Source organism: Mobula birostris, chromosome 17 (genome assembly GCF_030028105.1).
Source record: "Mobula birostris isolate sMobBir1 chromosome 17, sMobBir1.hap1, whole genome shotgun sequence".
Taxonomy (NCBI): domain Eukaryota; kingdom Metazoa; phylum Chordata; class Chondrichthyes; order Myliobatiformes; family Myliobatidae; genus Mobula; species Mobula birostris.
Window position 1 is genome coordinate 73412318 of NC_092386.1, and position 19558 is coordinate 73431875.

A 19558-nucleotide genomic window follows, 5' to 3' on the forward strand; every position below is an offset into this window, starting at 1 on the left:
GTTACGCCAAAGGAGCAGAGGACAGGAAATTGGGTCACTGTCAAGCGAGGGAAGAGGAAAGGGCAGACAGAGCAGGGTTCCCCTGTGGCCATTCACCTCAACAACAAGTATACCGCATTGGATACTGTTGGGGGGGATGACTTACCTGGGACAAACTGCAGTAGCCGGATCTCTGGCACTGAGTCTGGCTCTGCAGTGCAGAAGGTAGGGTGGAAGAAGAGGTAGTGATAGGGGACTCGATAGTTAGAAGTACAGACAGGAGGTTCTGTGGTTGTGACAGAGAATCCCAGATGGTTTGTTGTCTCCCGGGTGCCAGGGTTAGGGATGTCTCTGATCACGTGCACAGCATTCTGAAGTGGGAAGGTGATCAGCCAGATGTCGTGGTACACATCGGTACCAATGACATGGGTAGAAAGACAATAGATAACAGGTGCAGGAGTAGGCCATTCGGCCCTTTGAGCCAGCACCGCCATTCACTGTGATCATGGCTGATCATCCACAATCAGTATCCAGTTCCTGCCTTACCCCCATAGCCTTTGATTCCGCTATCTTTAAGAGCTCTATCCATCTCTTTCTTGAAAGCATCCAGAGACTCGGCCTCCACAGTCTTCTGGGGCAGAGCATTCCATATATCCACCACTCTCTGGGTGAAAAAGTTTTTCTTCAACTCCGTTCTAAATGGCCTACCTCTTATTCTTAAACTGTGGCCTCTGGATCTGGACTCACCCGTCAGCGGGAACATGCTTTCTGCCTTCAGCGTGTCCAATCCCTTAATAATCTTATATGTTTCAATAAGACCCCCTCTCAGCCTTCTAAATTCCAGAGTATACTAGCCCAGTCGCTCCAATCTTTCAACATATGACAGTCCCGCCATCCCGGGAATTAACCTTGTGAACCTACGCTGCACTCCCTCAATAGCAAGAATGTCCTTTCTCAAATTTGGAGACCAAAACTGCACACAGTACTCCAGGTGTGGTCTCACCAGGGCCCTGTACAGCTGCAGAAGGACCTCTTTGCTCTTATACTCAAGTCCCCTCGTTATGAAGGCCAGCATGCCATTAGCTTTCTTCACTGCCTGCTGTACCTGCATGCTTGCTTTCAGTGACTGATGTACAAGAACACCTAGATCTCGTTATACTTCCCCTTTTCCTAACTTGACTCCATTCAGATAATAATCTGCCTTCCTGTTCTTACCACCAAAGTGGATAACCTCACATTTATCCACATTAAACTGCATCTGCCATGCATCTGCCCACTCACCCAGCCTGTCCAAGTCACCCTGCATTCTCATAACATCCTCCTCACATTTCACACTGTCACCCAGCTTTATGTCATCGGAGAGTGAGGAGGTGCTGAAGAGTGAGTATTGAGAGCTTGGTAGGAAGTTAAAAAGCAGGACCTCAAGGATAGTAATCTCAGGATTGCTACCAGTGCCAGTTTTAAAGTTAATTTCTGTCCCGAGCCATGTGGCCCATAAGCTGGTCCTTATGCCGGTTTCTGTGGTGTGAAGCGACTGAGAGTATGAGACTCCCCGGATAGGACGCCAGTCTATCGCGAGGTTAACCCCCAGCATTTACCAGTACCCATTTTCAGGTGGGTGGACTGGAGCAATGTGTGGTTAAGTGCCTTGCTCAAAGACACAACACACTGCCTTGGCCGAGACTCGAACCCACGACCCTCAGATCGCGAGCCCAACACCCTAACCACTTGGCCATGCGCCACACTGCCACGTGCCAGTGAGGGTAAGAATAAGATGCTCTGGCGGATGAACGCGTGACTGAGGAACTGGTGTAGGGGGCAGGGTTGCAGATTTCAGGATCATTGGGACCTCTTCTGGGGCAGGTGGGACCTGTACAAGAGAGACGGGTTACACCTGAACTACAAGGGGACCAATATCCTTGCAGGGAGGTTTGTTAGTGCTATGGGGAGGGTTTAAACTCGATTTGCAGGGGGATGGGAACCAGAGTGCCAGAGCATATAGTGGAGCGGGGTGAAAATAAATGATGTTAAAAGTTCATGCAAAGTCAGAAATAAAAGGGTTGTGTGTGGTAGTAATAATCTTCTGAAGTGTGTCCATTTCAGTGCAAGCAGTATTGTGGGGAAGGCTGACGAGCTGAGGGCATGGATTGACACATGGAATTTTGACATTATAGCCATTAGTGAAACTTGGCTACAGGAGGGCCAGGACTGGTAGCTTAATGTTCCAGGGTTCCGATGTTTCAGACATGATAGAGGCAGAAGAATGAAGGATGGGGGGGGTGGGGGGGGCTGCTGGTGGCATTGCTAGTCAGGGAAAATGTTACAGCAGTGCTCAGGCAAGACAGATTAGAGGGCTTGTCTACCGAGGCCATATGGGTGGAGCTGAGAGACAGGAAAGGTATGACCACATTAATGGGCTTGTATTATAGACCACCCAATAGTCAGCAAGAATTGGAGGAGCAAATCTGCAGACAGATAGCAGACAACTGCAGGAAACATAAAGTTGTGATAGTAGGAGATTTTAATTTTCCACTTATTGATTGGGACTCCTATACTGTTAAAGGTCTAGATGGGTTGGAGTTTGTAAAATGTGTTCAGGAATCTTTTCTTTCTTTTTCAATCTTTTTATTAGTTTCATAAAAATAAACAATACATGGTAGTAGTACAAAGTTATTGGGAATACATTGTTACAATTAACATAAGTGATTATAAAACCAGATAACATTTAAATGATAAAACTCCCAATCATATAGGATACAAATGAATAATATAAAACAAAGAAAAATATCTAAAGTAAAATCATGAAAAAGGGAAAAAAATAATAACCCCCCCCAAAAATCTCATCTAAACAGAATTAATCAACTAAACTAGAAAAAAAAAGACATGGGCTGTTTTGTAACATCGTAAAAAAAAGAGGAAAAAGAAAACCTTAGTGTCGACGACTCTGTTCCTCTCAACCTACATTACAGAGAATTTAATGGAAGGGTCATAAACAACACTTCTAATTTTTTCCAAATTTAAACACAATATAGTTTGAGAAAACCAATGGAATGTGGTAGGAGGATTAATCTCTTTCCAATTCAGCAAAATGGATCTTCTAGCCATTAATGTAAGAAATGCAATCATCCGACAAGCTGAAGACGTTAAATGATTTGATTCTATCATTGATAGCCCAAAAATGGCAGTAATTGGGTGAGGTTGTAAGTCTATGTTCAACACCGTTGAAATAATATCAAAAATATCTTTCCAATATTTTTTCAACAAAGGACATGACCAAAACATGTGAGTTAAAGAAGCTATCTCGCAATGACATCTACCACATATTGGATTAATATAAGAGTAATAACGAGATAATTTATCTTTGGACATATGAGCCCTGTGCACTACTTTAAAATGTATCAACGCATGTTTAGCACATATAGAGGATGAGTTAACTAATTGAAGAATTTTTTTCCCATTTTTCAATCGGTATGATAATCTTAAGTTCTCTTTCCCAATCAGTTTTAATTTTATTAGATACATCAGGACATAAATTCATAATTATATTATAAATAATTGCTACAACACCTTTCTGAAAAAGATTTAAATCTCAAATTTTTTCCAAAATATCCATTGGATATAAATGTGGAAAATTAGGAGAAACAATAATTAAAGTTTCTAACCTGTAAATATCTAAAAAAGTGAGATTTAGGTAAATTATATTTATTGGATAGTTGTTCAAAGGACATAAAACAATTATCCAAAAATAAATCACGAAGTCGTACTGTACCTTTGATTTTCCAATCTAAATAAGCTTGATCCATAGTGGAAGGTTGAAAAAAGAAATTAGATATAATAGGACTTGCTAAAATAAATTGGTTCAACCCAAAACATTTTTGAAATTGAAACCATATACGTAAAGTATGTTTAACTATTGGGTTATTCATTTGTTTATGCAATTTAGAAAGAATAAAAGGAAGCAAAGGCCCTAAAATAGAACCCAGTGAAAACCCTTGTAAAGAATTACATTCAAGATTTACCCAATGTGGGCTTGAAATTACGTCTAAGTCCTGTAACCAAAATTTTAAGTATCGATTGTTAATTGCCCTATAGTAAAATCTAAAACTTGGGAGCGCTATCCCCCTTCTTTTTTTAGATTTCTGTAAATGCCTTTTACCTAACCTAGGGTTTTTGTTCTGCCATATATATGAGGAAATTTTTGAATCAACATTATCAAAAAAAGATTTTGGAATAGAAATTGGTACCGATTGAATTACATATAAAAATTTAGGCAAAATAATCATCTTGTTAGCATCGATCCGACCGATCAGTGACAAAGACATTGGTGACCATTTAGTAAACAAAAGTTTAATCTGATCAATTAAAGGTAAAAAATTAGCTTTAACTAAATCTTTATGCTTTTTTGTGATTTTAACCCCTAAATATATAAAAGAGTCAGTAACCAATTTAAATGGTACACATCCATAAATAGGAACCTGCTTATTTAGGGGAAATAATTCACTCTTATTAAGGTTCAATTTATAACCAGAAAAATTACTAAATTGAGCCAACCAAGATAAAATAACAGGAATTGATTTCTCTGGATTAGAGATATATAATAACAAATCATCTGCATATAATGATAATTTATGTATTTCATTTCCGTGGGTAATACCAAAAATGTTGGGCGAGTCTCGGGTAGCAATTGCTAAAGGTTCAAGGGCAATATTAAATAATAAAGGACTAAGAGGGCATCCTTGCCTAGTACCGCGAGATAGACAAAAAAAGGGAGATCTTTGATCAGGAAAGTTTTCTAAATCAATATATAGAGGTACCAGCTAGAGAGGATGCAATATTAGATCTCCTATTGGGAAACGAGTTAGGACAGGTGACGGAAGTGTATGTAGGGGAACACTTAGGTTCGAGTGATCATAACACCATTAGTTTCAACTTGATCATGGATAAAGATAGATCTGGTCCTCGGGTTGAGGTTCTAAACTGGAAAAAGGCCAAATTTGAAGAAATGAGAAAGGATCTAAAAAGCGTGGATTGGGACAGGTTGTTCTCTGGCAAGGATGTGATTGGTAAGTGGGAGGCCTTCAAAGGAGAAATTTTGATAGTGCCGAGTTTATATGTTCCTGTCAGGATTAAAGGCAAAGTGAATAAGAATAAGGAACCTTGGTTCTTAAGGGATATTGGAGCTCTGATAAAGAAGAAGAGAGAGATGTATGACATGTATAGGAAACAGTGAGCAAATAAGGTGCTTGAGGAATATAAAAAGTTCAAAAAGATACTTAAGAAAGAAATCAGGAAGGCTAAAAGAAGACATGAGGTTGCTTTGGCAGTCAAGGTGAAGGATAATCCAAAGAGCTTCTACAGGTATATTAAGAGCAAAAAGATAATAAGGGATAAAATTGGTCCTCTTGAAGATCAGAGTGGTTGGCTATGTATGGAACCAAAAGAAATGGGGGAGATCTTAAATGTTTTTTTTTTGCGTCTGTATTTACAAAGGAAACTGGCATAGAGTCTATGGAAATAAGGCAAACAAGTTGTGAGGTCATGGAAACTGTACAGATTGAAAAGCAGGAGGTGCTTGCTATCTTGAGGCAAATCAGAGTAGATAAATCCCCAAGACCTGACAGGGTATTCCCTCGGACCTTGAAGGAGACTAGTGTTTAAATTGCAGGGGCCCTGGCAGACATGTTGGTATCTATGGGTGAGGTGCCGGAGGATTGGAGGATAGCTCATGTTGTTCCGTTGTTTTAAAAAGGCTCTGAAAGTAATCTGGGAAATTATAGGCTGGTAAATTTGACGTCAGTAGTGGGTAAGTTATTGGAGGGAGTACTAAGAGATAGGATCTACAAGTATTTGGTTAGACAGGGACTTATTAGGGAGAGGCTTTGTGCATGGTAGGTCATGTTTAACCAATCTATTGGAGTTTTTCGAGGAGTTACCAGGAAAGTGGATGAAGGGAAGTCAGTGGATATTATCTACACGGACTTCAGTAAGGCCTTTGACAAGGTCCCGCATGTTAGGAAGATTCAGTTGCTAGGTATACATGGAGAGGTAGTAAATTGGATTAGACAGTGGCTCAATGGAAGAAGCCATATAACCATATAACAATTACAGCACAGAATCAGGCCATCTCAGCCCTTCTAGTCTATGCTGAACTCTTACTCTCACACAGTCCCACCAACCTGCATTCAGCCCATAACCCTCCATTCCTTTCCTCTCCATATATCTATCCAATTTAACTTTAAATGACAACGTTGAACCTGCCTCAACTACTTCTGCTGGAAGCTCGTTCCACACAGCCACCACTCTCTGAGTAAAGAAGTTCCCCCTCATGTTACCCCTAAACTTTTGCCCTTTAACTGTCAACTCACGTCGTCTTGTTTGAATCTCCCCCATTCTCAATGGAAAAAGCCTATCCATGTCAACTCTATCTATCCCCCTCATAATTTTAAATACCTCTATCAAGTCCCCCCTCAACCTTCTACGCTCCAAAGAATAAAGACCCAACTTATTCAATCTTTCTCTGTAACTTAGGTGATGAAACCCAGGCAACATACTAGTAAATCTTCTCTGTATTCTCTCTATATTGTTGACATCTTTCAGAGAGTGGTAGTGGAGGATTGCCTCTCTGAGTGGAGGCCTGTGACTAGTGGTGTGCCACAGGGATCAGTGCTGGGTCCATCGTTATTTGTCATCTATATCAATGATCTGGATGATAATGTGGTAAATTGGATCAGCAAATTTGCTGATGATACAAAGATTGGAGGTGTAGTGACAGTGAGGAAGGTTTTGAAAACTTGCAGAGGGATTTTGACCAGCTGGAAAAATGGGCGGAAAAATGGCAGATGGAGTTTAATACTGACAAGTGTGAGGTATTGCACGTTGGAAGGACAAACCAAGGTAGAACATATAGGGTTAATGGTAAGGCACTGAGGAGTGCAGTAGAACAGAGGGATCTGGGAATACAGATACGAAATTCCCTAAAAGTGGAGTCACAGGTAGATAGGGTCGTAAAGAGAGCTTTTGGTACATTTGCCTTTGTAATTCAAAGTATTGAGTATAAGACTTGAAATGTTATGGTGAGGTTGTATAAGGCATTGGTGAGGCCGAATTTGGATAATTGTGTGCAGTTTTGGTCACCAAATTACAGGAAGGGTATAAATAAGGTTGAAAGAGTGCAGAGAAGGTTTACAAGGATGTTGCCAGGACTTGACAAACTGAGTTACAGAGAAAGTTTGAATAGGTTAGGACTTTATTCTCTGGAGCGTAGAAGAATGAGGGGAGATTTGATAGAGATATATAAAATTATGATAGGTATAGATAGAGTGACTGCAAGCAGGCTTTTTCCACTGAGGCAAGGGGAGGAAAAAAAAAGAGGACATGGGTTAAGAGTGAGGGGGGAAAAGTTTAAAGGGAACATTAGGGGGGCTTCTTCACACAGAGAGTGGTGGGAGTGTGGAATGTGCTGGCAGACGAGGTGGTAAATGTGGGTTCTTTTTAACATTTAAGAATAAATTGGACAGATACATGGATGGGAGGTGTAGGGAGGGATATGGTCCGTGTGCAGGTCAGTGGGACCAGGCAGAAAATGGTTCGGCACAGCTAAGAAGGGGCAAAAGTCCTGTTTCTGTGCTGTAATGTTCTATGGTTCTATGATTTATCCCCATTGATATAGTTCAGTGATCCAGCAGGACACAGCACTCATGGTGTGTGTGTCCTAATGGGAGTGGCTATCTCAGGTGGACAGAAGTAGAAGAAGCCAGACCATGGAAACATCCAACTTTTGAAAGGTCCTTGGAACATTTATTGGAATAAACCAGACTGTTTAACAGTTGGGGCAAAGTTTCTAGTGAAGGGATTATGCACTCAGTTTTCTTTGCTTCCCACAGCTCCTATGACTGTCTCCTGGATGACCCATTTGAACATGATTGGCCCAAAATTCCAGAATTGCCAGGGATAAACTACTCAATGGATGAGCAGTGCCGATTCGACTTTGGAGCAGGCTACAAAATGTGCACGGCGGTACGTCTTACTCAATGACTTCAAAAACAGAAAGTTAAATATTAAAAATTAACAGGGTGCTGAGCAAAGAATCAACGTCGAAGAGATGGAAGCTGTTGTGAACAGTTGCTTCATGTGCTGCCAAATTAAATCATAAAAGGAGAGGTTTTACTGATGTGCTATTCCGTCAAAATCTTACTTTTCAAATGTGATCGTGGTTATGACTGGGTAATATAGCAATCAGTTCTCCTGTATTTTATGAGCAGTAGATACCTATTTATTTTTAATTCGCTAAACAAATTGTCTGCAGTTTACAAAACTGAAGAGGAGGAGAAAGTGAGATTAAGGTGTCTTTTCTCAATAAACTTTGCATCACATCCACCCATGGTCTCAATCATGCCTCTGTAGTCGCGCGCAAACGTGCTACTAAAGAAACACACAGAGGCAGAGAGAGTTGAGCTCCCGATGGCGGTTCGAGTCCCGTACGTGCGGGCTGCCACACCACCCCCCACCCACAGAAACGCCCATTGGGGGAATAGAGCCCCCAGTCTGTGTGGTTTGCCTGGGTGGCTGGCCTTGCCAGCGCGGTGCGGGTACCCCCACTGGTTGCTCAATGTTCAAGTGCACCGGTTTGAGACGGTCCACTGTAAAAGTCTCTTCCCGGCCACCCACCTCCACGACACACGTGGTTCCATTGTGCCGGATCACCTTGGAGGGTCCCTCGTACGGCCGCTGCAGAGGTGACCTGTGCATGCCCCTGCGAATAAAAACATACTCACAGTCTCGGAGGTCTTTAGGGGTGAAGGATGGCGTGGGACCATGCCTGGAGGTCGGGACCGGTGCCTGGGTCCCTACCTTGTCCCGCAGCCTCGTTAGCACCACTGCTGGAGTTTTTTCCGAACCTCGGGCCTCTGGTACGAACTCGCCTGGGACTGTCAGGGGGGCGTCATAGACCAATTCCGCGGAGGAGGTGTCCAGGTCCTCCTTGGGGGCTGTGCGGATGCCCAGTAGGACCCAGGGAAGCTTATCAGTTGGGGCCCCTGAGGCCCGCCATCAGGGCCGACTTGAGGTACCGGTGGAATCGCTGTACCAAACCGTTGGACTGGGGATGCTACGCTGTGGTGTGATGCAGCTGGGTGCCCAGGAGCTGCGCCAGTGCTGCCCACAAACCAGACGTGAACTGCGCCCCTCTGTCAGAGGTGATGTCCGTTGGGAGGCCGAACCTGGTGATCCAGTTTACAGTGAGCATCCTGTCGCAGGACTCAGTGGACGCGTCTGCAAGCGGTACGGCTTCCGGCCATCTGGTGAACCTGTCTACCATGGTAAACATATACCTGGCGCCCCAGGGAACTGGCAGGGGGCCGAAGATGTCCACGTGGATGTGTTGAAACCTCCTGTGTGTCGGCTGGAACCGCTGGAGGGGAGCCTTCACGTGCACTGGACTTTGGTGGTCTGGCAGTGTACGCAGGTCCTGGCCCAGTGTCCGACCTGTTTGTGCAAACCGTGCCAGATGAATCTGTCCGCTACCAGCTTGATGGACGCCCGGATGGACAGGTGGGTCAGGTCGTGCAGCGTGTGGAACACCTGGCACCTCCATGCTGCTGGTACCACAGGACGGGGTTTGCCGGTAGACACGTCGCACAGGAGTCGATCCGCTGCCGGGCCGATGGAGACGTCCTCCAACTGGAGCCCCGAAACGGCGGTGCGGTAAGCCGGGATCTCGGTGTCTGACCGTTGTGCTTCCGCCAGTGCTGCGTAGTCTGTTCCTGAGGACGATATGCCTACTGAGTGGAGATAGGGGCGAGACAGTGTGTCGGCGACGACGTTGTTCTCCCCTGCGATGTGGCAGACGTCCATGGTCAATTCTTTCTTTCTTTCTTTTTCCATCTTTTTATTAGTTTCACAAAATATAAACATGACATAGTAGTTATGCAAAGTTATTGGGAGTACATTGTTATAATTAACATGAGTAGTTATAGAACTAAAAAATTGATTGACAAAACTCCCAATCATAAAGGATATCAGTGAATAATACAGAGCAAAGAGAAATAACTAGACAAAAATCATGAAAAAGGAAAAAAAAAACCCTCCCCCCCAAAAAAACTAATCTAAACAGAATTAATCAACTAAACTGAAAAAAAAACCTGGCAACACACATCAAAGTTGCTGGTGAACGCAGCAGGCCAGGCAGCATCTCTAGGAAGAGGTACAGTCGACGTTTCAGGCCGAGACCCTTCGTCAGGACTGTTGTTTGCGTTTTTAAAAAAGACCTGGGCTGTTTTAACATCATAAAAAATGGGAGAAATGAAAACCCTTAGTGTCGGTGACTCCATTCCTCTCAACCAACATTACAGAGCAGTAAAATAAGTTTGGAAATGGTCAAATTACATCATATGAAAATGCTGAATAAATGGCCTCCAAGTCTTTTCAAATTTAATAGAGGGGTCATAAACAACACTTCTAATTTTTTCCAAATTAAAACACAACAGAGTTTGTGAGAACCAGTGAAATATAGTAGGGGGGTTAATCTCTTTCCAATTCAGCAAAATGGATCTTCTAGCCATTAAAGTAAGAAATGCAATCATCCGACAAGCTGAAGAGGTTAAATGATTTAATTCTATCGTTGGTAGCCCAAAAATAGCAGTAATTGGTTGAGGTTGCAAGTCTATATTGAAAACCGTTGAAATAATATCAAAAATGTCTTCCCAACATTTTTTCAACAAAGGACATGACCAAAACATGTGAGTTAATGACATTTATCACATATAGGATTTATATAAGAGTAATAACGAGATAATTTATCTTTGGACATATGAGCCCTGTGCACTACTTTAAACTGTATCAATGCATGCTTAGCACATATAAAGGATGAATTAACTAATTGAAGAATTTTTCCCATTTTTCAATCGGTATGATAATCTTAAGTTCTCTTTCCCAATCAGTTTTAATTTTATTAGATACATCAGGATATAAATTCATAATTATATTATAAATAATTGCTACAGCACCTTTCTGAGAAAGGTTTAAATCTAAATTTTTTTCCAAAATATCCATTGGATATGAAATTAGAAAATTAGGAGAAATAGTAATTAGAAAGTTTCTAATCTGTAGATATCTAAAAAAGTGAGATCTGGGTAAATTATATTTATTAGATAATTGATCAAAGGACATAAAACAATTATCCAAAAATAAATCACGAAATCATACTATACCTTTGATTTTCCAATCAGAGTAAGCTTGATCCACAGTAGAAGGTTGAAAAAAGAAATTAGATATAATAGGACTTGCTAAAATAAATTGATTCAACCCAAAAAATTTTTGAAATTGAAACCATATACGTAAAGTATGCTTAACTATTGGATTATTCATTTGTTTACACAATTTGGAAAAAGTGAAAGGAAGCGAACTCCCTAAAACCGAACCCAAAGAAAACCCTTGTAATGAATTACATTCAAGGTTTACCCAACGTGGACTTGAAATTGCACCCAAGTCTCGTAACCAAAATTTGAAGTATCGAATATTAATTGCCCAATAATACAATCTAAAATTTGGGAGGGCTAGCCCCGCCCCTCTTTTTTAGATTTTTACCTAGCCTAGGATTTTTGTTCTGCCATATATATGAAAAAATTTTTGAGTCAACATTATCAAAAAAAGATTTTGGGATAAAAATTGGAACCGATTGAAATACATATAGAAATTTAGGCAAAATGATCATCTTAATAGCATTAATCCGACCGGTCAAAGACAAAGATATTGGTGACCACTTAGTAAACAAAAGTTTAATCTGATCAATTAGAGGTAAGAAGTTAGCTTTAAATAAATCTTCATACTTTTTTGTAATTGTAATCCCTAAATATATAAAAGAGTCAGTAACCAATTTAAATGGTAAACATCCATAATTAGGAACCTGCTTATTTAAGGGAAATAATTCACTCTTATTAAGGTTTAATTTGTAACCAGAAAAATTACTAAATTGAGCCAACAAAGCTAGAATAACAGGAATTTACTTCTCCGGATTAGAGATATATAGTAACAAATCATCTGCGTATAGTGATAATTTATGTATTTCATTTCCACGGATAATACCAAAAATGTTGGGTGAGTCACGGATAGCAGTTGCTAAGGGTTCAAGAGCAATATTAAATAGTAAAGGACTAAGATGAAGGGTCTTTGGGAGCATTATGCATTGAAGTACCCATCATGGCTAAAAGACTGACATCGTTTGTGCAATCTGTTTAGTGCATGTTGGTAGATAGGAATGTTAAGTGAGAGCAGAGGAATAGACATCAATAGTTAGGCAGTAAGTATCATGTCCCCTTAAACCTGCTCCACCGTTTAACAATTATGGCTCATCTATTCTTCAACAAGTTTTGACTCAAATGAATTTTCAGTTGCTTGGTAATGGTGGTGTGCTGCAACGTGTGAGGCCTGTAAAGCAATATCAGATGACTTCACTGATTCTGACCCGTGCGGATATTAACTGTACATCTCGATCACTTCATTTTGATCCTTGGGGTTCACTTGTGCTGTTGATCTTCCATTGGTTGTTACTGCTGAATGTGAAGGGCAATCAGTATCACACCAAACTGAGGACTTCCTTCCTCCCTGCCTGTCTGAGGTGTCCAGCTCTAAACTGGCAAGTCAGTATGCATTCCCTTCCGTCCTGCTGTGATTTTCACCCATCTTCCACTGGTGCTGCTGACAGTAAGCACCTCTTCCTTGAGTAGTGTGGACGTGGTTTTAGACCAGGAGTTGACAAGGGCTGACAGCTAATGACAGTGGCATAACGGTTAACGCATTGCTGTTACAGTTCAGGTGTTCCGGAGTTCAGAGTTCAATTCTGGCGCCGTTTTGTCCTGCCTGTGGGTTTTCCCAGGTTGCTCCCGTTTCCACCCACAGTCCAAAGACAGACTGGTTACTGAAAATTGCTAGAGGTAGGTTAGGATTGTGACCAGATGGTTAGGACCCAAGTGCTGGAGTACTGAGACTAGAATCGAGACACAATACGAGACTGAGATGAGGACAGGGTTCTAACCTAGATGCTACACCAGGATCCAAAGTTGAGCTGACACCTCAGTTCAAGTGCTCTTTAAATCATGGCACCAAAACATGGCTGCCAATTATCAAGGCGAGCTGAATCTCTAAAGGGGGTGTGCCAGCCATCCATATTCCGGTCAGCTGGAGCATTTAAACCCTGGAAGCTGGCACGGTTGTGTGTATATCATAATAGGAACCCCTCTCCTACAGGCAACTCCTGACAGCTCTGGTTGCTCGGCAAGACAGTGACGGTGGTCAGGGATGAGAGCCACATCCAACGTATCCTTTCAGGAACCCAGCACCGTTCCTCAAGTCGGAGTCCTTCCTATTCCATGAGGAACTGCCAAACACCCCGAAGAGTTCCTGAATGAAGAATTCTTTTTAAGGTGAAGACCTGTTCCCCATCAATAAACCTGGGCGGCGATGTGACTGAGGCTGCTGGTGGTGCTAAAGGACTGATGTTTAAGAGGGTCTTGGGGAGCTGCAAGGTGTAAGACACTGGGTTTACCTTCTCGAGAACAATGGACGGTCCAATGAACTTGGGCACTAACTTCATAGACCCCACCCAGAGAGGCAAATCCTGAGTCGACAACCAGATCTGTAGCCCAGCTGCAAGACTGGCTCCTGTCTTCTCTTGCCGTTAGCATTCATTTCAGTTTTCAGGGTAGAGGCCAACAAAATCTCCCTTGCCCTCGTCTATCTCTCCTTGCAGCGTCAGATGAGATCTTCAGTTGCAGGAACCCCGACCTTGAATTCCTGCTCAGGGAGGAGTGGTAATTGGCACTTGAACAGGGACCATAGAACGCTGTAAGGTATTGTGGGCAACCTCTGCCCACGTCAAATGGTTGCAACACTTGTCTGGTTTTTCCGAGGCCTGCCATCTCAGGGTTCTTTCTATGTCCTGGTTTACCAGCTCTGCCTGGCCTTTGGACTGTGGATGAAACAGAGGAGAGACTCGTTGTAGCCCCAATCAGCATATAAAACACCCTCCAAAAACATGATGCGAATTGTGGACCCCGATTCGACACAATGTCCATTTGAATTTTGTGTTTCCTGAAGACACTGCAGGACAATCTCTGCCATTTCGACTGCTGATGGCAGTTTGTCCAATGCAATGAATTTGTAGGCTTTCAAAAGATGTTCTACAATTACCATGATGACTGTCTTCCCCTTGGAAGACCTGTGACAGTCCATGAATACGTGCGCCCAGGTAGAGGGTGAAGGAGCCTCTGAGGTAGGGTGTGTTGCTCCTTAATCTGAGCGCACATCTCGCGTTCCTGCACATATTGTTGGACCTCTTTAGCCATTCCAGGCCACCGGGATCTTCTCTTAATGAACTCGAGGGTTCTGGCCCCTTGGTGAATGGTCATTCTAGATACCTGTCCCCATTGAAGTACCTTAGACCTTACAGAATTTGGGATGAACAGGCAGCTTGGAGGATCATCCTTGGGAATCTCTCCTTGCACCTGGGCCTTGAGAACAATTGTATCGATCTCCCCACTGAATTGGCACTATCACCTTTGCTTCGGACAAAATGGTGCTAGACTGCACCTCCCTTTTAGGTTTGTCGAACTGACAAAATAAGGCATCTGGTTTTGGATTCTTTGGCCCCGGTGGAAAGGTCAGAACAAATTTGACCCAGTTAAAGTAAAGAGACCACCTACTCTGCCTGGAATTCAGTCTTTTGGCCTCAGGTTTTTGTGGTCTGTCCATATACTAAAAAGGTTCTCGGCCCCCTCAAGCCTGTGACACCATTCATTCAATGCCAACTTGACCGCAAACATCTTTCTATTTCTGATGTCATAGTTCACCTCTACCAAGAATAGCCACCTGGAGAAGAATACGCAAGGGTGCAGTTTATTGTCCAAAGGTGTCCATTGGGAGAAAACTTAAATGTCCGAGGTGCCTACCTCCAGGTCCAGCTTAGGTGAAACCAAAATTGGAGCTGTTGTGAACCACTGTGCAAGTTTTACAAAAGCAGCCTCTGCTTCTGTCGTCTCAACAAAAGGGCCCGTGGATCTCTGAATGGGTGCTCGCAGGGGAGCTGAAGTTCCTGATGAACTTTCCCGTTGGACTTGTTTCATATTGGATGGTTTTGGACAGTCTCTGACTACTTCTGTGTTAGTCATCTTGAGATGAGATGATAAAACCCAATAATGGTTACATGAAATTTTTCCATCTTCTCCAGCTTGACTTTAAATTCATGATCTAGAAGCCTCTGAGATATCTCAGATGCGGGCGAAGTGCTCCTCCATAGACCTTGAGAAAATTAGGCTGTTATCCAGGTAGGTGAAGGCATACTTGTGGAGAGCATCCCAGAGCACATCGTTTATAAAGGCCTAGAAAACTGCTGGGGTGTTAGCAATGCCGAAGGGCATGTCGGTGTTTTAAATGCTGTTTTCCATTTGTCACCCCCCCCCCCCCCCCCCGAACAGTGGTCTAAGTTTGAAGTTGTTAGGGTCAATGTTAAAGTCAGAAGTTTGTAAATCATCTGATACAAAAGATTAGTTGCTCTTCCTAAGCTTGACACGAGCATTATTGCAGTAGCACACATGTGGAGAGCATGGAGGGTCGAGTGTGACTTGAGTTCTGCTGGTTGTTACAAAGGGATTCTTCCTGCTCTTTGTCATTGGGAAGCCATGGCAACATGGAATAAAATGGGCATTGATTTTCAAACAGATCCAGAGCTTAGGATTGATTATTACTGTAGAAAAAGTGGAGCTGTTTAGCAAAGCAATAACCTAACTTACATTTTTGTCTTCCAAATGTAGGGAATTGGTTATCAAATAGGGGTCCTGGTAGCATGGAGAGCACGGGATGCTATTACACACTGGAAAATGAGGTCAGAAATAAGTAACAGGGAAGGACCCAGATGTTTTGTTAATTTCAGCTTGCAGCTTCGTAATGATCATTATTAAATCATATTTTTCTTTTTCTCAAATCTCAACTAATCATTTCCAAAAACGCAAGTTTGAAACCATAATTCCATGTGAGCTTTTAAAACAAGTCATAGTCATACTTTATTGATCCCGGGGGAAATTGGTTTTCGTTACAGTTGCACCATAAATAATAAATAGTAATAGAACAATAAATAGTTAAATAGTAATGTGTAAATTATGCCAGTAAATTATGAAATAAGTCCAGGACCAGCCTATTGGCTCAGGGTGTCTGATCCTCCAAGGAAGGGGTTGTAAAGTTTGATGGCCACAGGCAGGAATGACTTCCTGTGACGCTCTGTGTTGCATCTCAGTGGAATGAGTCTCCGGCTGAATGTACTCCTGTGCCCACCCAGTACATTATGTAGGGGATGGGAGACATTGACCAAGATGGCATGCAACTTAGACAGCATCCTCTTTTCAGACACCACCGTATAGCATTTGGTACTAAATGTTTGATTTGAGAGTGCCTAACTGGCAAAATATAGCATTGCTCAAAAAAATGGTGCACATTATCCATGTTTGTTAAATTTGACAAAAGTTCACAACTCTTTTATGTTACAATTGAATGCACATGCTGCTACCGTGAATAAGTTACTACATACAACAGTTACAATATTTGGAAGTGTTTGAATATTTGAAGAGGTCCAATCTCGCCAGACCTTTCTATCCAAGAACCTGTCCAAACACCTTCTAAATGTTGTAATACTTTCTGCCTTCACTGGTACCTCACTGCAGATATTCATCACACTCTATGAAAAATTAACTCCTCAGACCTCCTTTAAATTTTTCACCTCTCACCCTCTGGTTATAGATTCCTCTGTCTTGGGTTTAAGATTCTGACCATCTGTGACACTCACAATTTAATTAACTTCAATAACCTCTCAGCCTTCTGAGAATGTTTGCAGCCTAATCAACCTCTCTTCATAACTGTAGCCCTCAATTCCAAGTAACGTACTGGTGAATCTCTTCTGCACTCTGTCATCAGGCCACCACATCCTTCCTGTTGTTTGGTAACCAGAACTATATATGGCGTTCTTGGTGCAGTCTAACTAATATTTTGTATAGCTGCAACATGATGTCCTAATAGGTACTCAGTTTCTCCAACCATGAAAGCAGGCACACCAAGTACCTTTCTCACTGTCCTATGCTGACACTTCCAGGGAACAATGGATCTGCACCCCTAGGCTCGCCTGTCAGTCAATGCTACTGAAATCCTGGGTATTTACACTCCATAACCTACCCGGATTTGACATCCCAAATGCATTTTCTCATACTTGCCTTGATTAAATTCCTCTTGCCACCATTCTAATCAACTTTTCAGCTGATCTATGCACTCTGAATCCTTGTACAACCTTCTTCATTATCTCAACTTCACCAATGTTTGTGCCTTCTGCAAACTTAGCTATCATAATCCTTACGTTACTGTTCAGGACTTCTATATACATCACAAATGACAAAGGTCTCAACAAATTTTAAAAAAAATACTGCTGGAAGAACTCAGTGTATTGATCAGCATCTTTAGAGGAAAGGGAATTGTTGGTGTTTCTTATCTTGCATCAAAACCTTTTCATCAGATTAAAACATTGTAGTCATGTATGTATCCAACAAATGTCCTTACACTGGTACCTACAGTACAGCACTTGTTATAAATTTCCCCTCCATCCACCAATACCCGTGACTCCTAAAACCAGCCAGTTTTGGAATTAGTTTGGCAACATGCCTCAGATTCCATGTGCCCTATCGTTCTGGACTAGCCTACTATACTTGACCTTGTCAAATGCCTTACTAAGGTCCATGCAAACTATTATCTACCACTCCGCCCTGATCAATCTATTGGTTACCTGCTCAAACATTCAATCTGATTTGTAAGACATTCTCATTACACATGATGATTTCTCCTATCAATCCTGATTTGCAAGTGATTCTAATTCCTCTTTCTCATAATCTATTCCAGCATCTTGGAGCATTTGTACAGTTCTAGCCACCATACTACAAGTGGTAGAATTAGAAAGTGTGCAGAAGAACTTCACTAGCATGTTGCCTGGGATAGGGGATTTTATTTATAAGGGTAGATTGGATAGGCTGGATTTATTACTGCTGCCCTTTTTGAATAAGGAGACAAAATTATCTATACTCATCCATGGCTAATGAAAATGCAAAAATCTCCATGAGGAGATTGTTGGGGTTCTTATCTCCTCCCTTCCATCCCTTAACGTCTTGAGACAGATCCCATCCCCTCTTTGGAATTTATAGTCAAAGTTATCCAGCAGAGAAACAAGCCCTCAGCCCAGTGGTCCATGTCAACCAAGGTGCCTCTCCAAGTTAGTCCCATTTACTCCATAACCCCCTAATCCATTCCTATGAGTGCATGTTGGGTCATGACGTAAGCTTTATCAACCAACTCATTGTATTGAATTCATTTGAACAGAAGCTGGAAGCTAGACTGCAGCTAGTTCTAAGAGCAGAGTAAAGAATTGAGCCTAATATTCTCCAAAATTTCTCGCATCTCCTCCTTCCCAAGACCAGATATGCCACACAATATCAGCATATTCTCCCCTTAACTCATCTTCCAATGAATACCAATGAGAAGCGTTCATTTAGGATGTCGCTCAAATCTCGTCTCCATGCATAGATTACCCCTCTGGTATCTGATACCACCCATATTCATCCCTTTGTTTCTAACCTACTGTACTTAGAAAAGATTGTCCTCCTAATTGCTTTTCTAAGTTTTCTTCAGTATCCCTTACAGACTTAAAGTGATTCATTCAGTTTCCTATACCTGACATTGACCTCCATCTTTTCCTTGATAAAACGTTTTTTAACCAGGTTACCATTTTTACCTCCTACCCTTACCAAAACATGCTGAAATTGAATGGCTACTGTTTCACTTTTAATGCCTCCTACTTGTCAGATGTTTCCCCTCTAGCAGTTTCAGGTCCTGTCTGACACAATCAAAATCTGCCTTGCCCCGATTAAAGACCCAAACTTGAGGACTAAATTTATCTTTTTCCTGGACGATCTTGAAGTTGATTGAACTATGATCATTGTCCCCAAAGGGTTTTTCCAACTAGGGAATTCAGGGAAGAGAATAACTATGTCTTGAAACATATTCATATTACAACGGAGGACCAAGTATATCCCAGGACATTGTGGGAAGCCAGTGATAGATTGCTGGAGCCATAGCAGAGATATTTGCATCATTGTTAAGTATTGGAAGAATGGAGTGTAACTAATGTTGTGCTTTTATTTAAGAAGGGCTGGAATGACCAGCCAAGTAACTACACATTGATGAGTCTAACGTCAATGGTAGGAAGGTAACTGAAGGAGACGCTGAGAGACATGATCTATCTGTATTTGGAAAGGCAAAGACTGATTTGGAACCGTCAACATCACTCCAGCAATCACTTGAAGAAGTGATCAGGAGAATTGATAAAGGCAGTAGAAAAGACTTTGTCTATAGGGACTTCACCAAACACTGAACAATATCCCTTAATGAACTGTTCTGGAAGGTCAGATTACGGGATATTCAAGGTCAACTAGTGACTAGTGGATACTGACTGTCCTTCTACAATGCAGTGGAATCTAAATCTGGAGGGCATAGGTTTAAG

The 19558-nt window shown here is 42.0% G+C and overlaps 1 protein-coding gene across 7 annotated transcripts in view; it reads left to right on the forward strand.

The window, feature by feature from the left end:
- The window catches only part of adamts3 (ADAM metallopeptidase with thrombospondin type 1 motif, 3), a 370913-nt gene that overhangs the window by 283122 nt on the left and 68233 nt on the right, over positions 1-19558 (forward strand). For all 7 annotated transcript variants that reach the window (XM_072281905.1, XM_072281906.1, XM_072281908.1 and 4 more), the window contains one exon: positions 7863-7995. In XM_072281905.1, coding sequence (XP_072138006.1) covers positions 7863-7995 — 133 coding nt within the window. The remainder of the gene's footprint in view (positions 1-7862; positions 7996-19558) is intronic.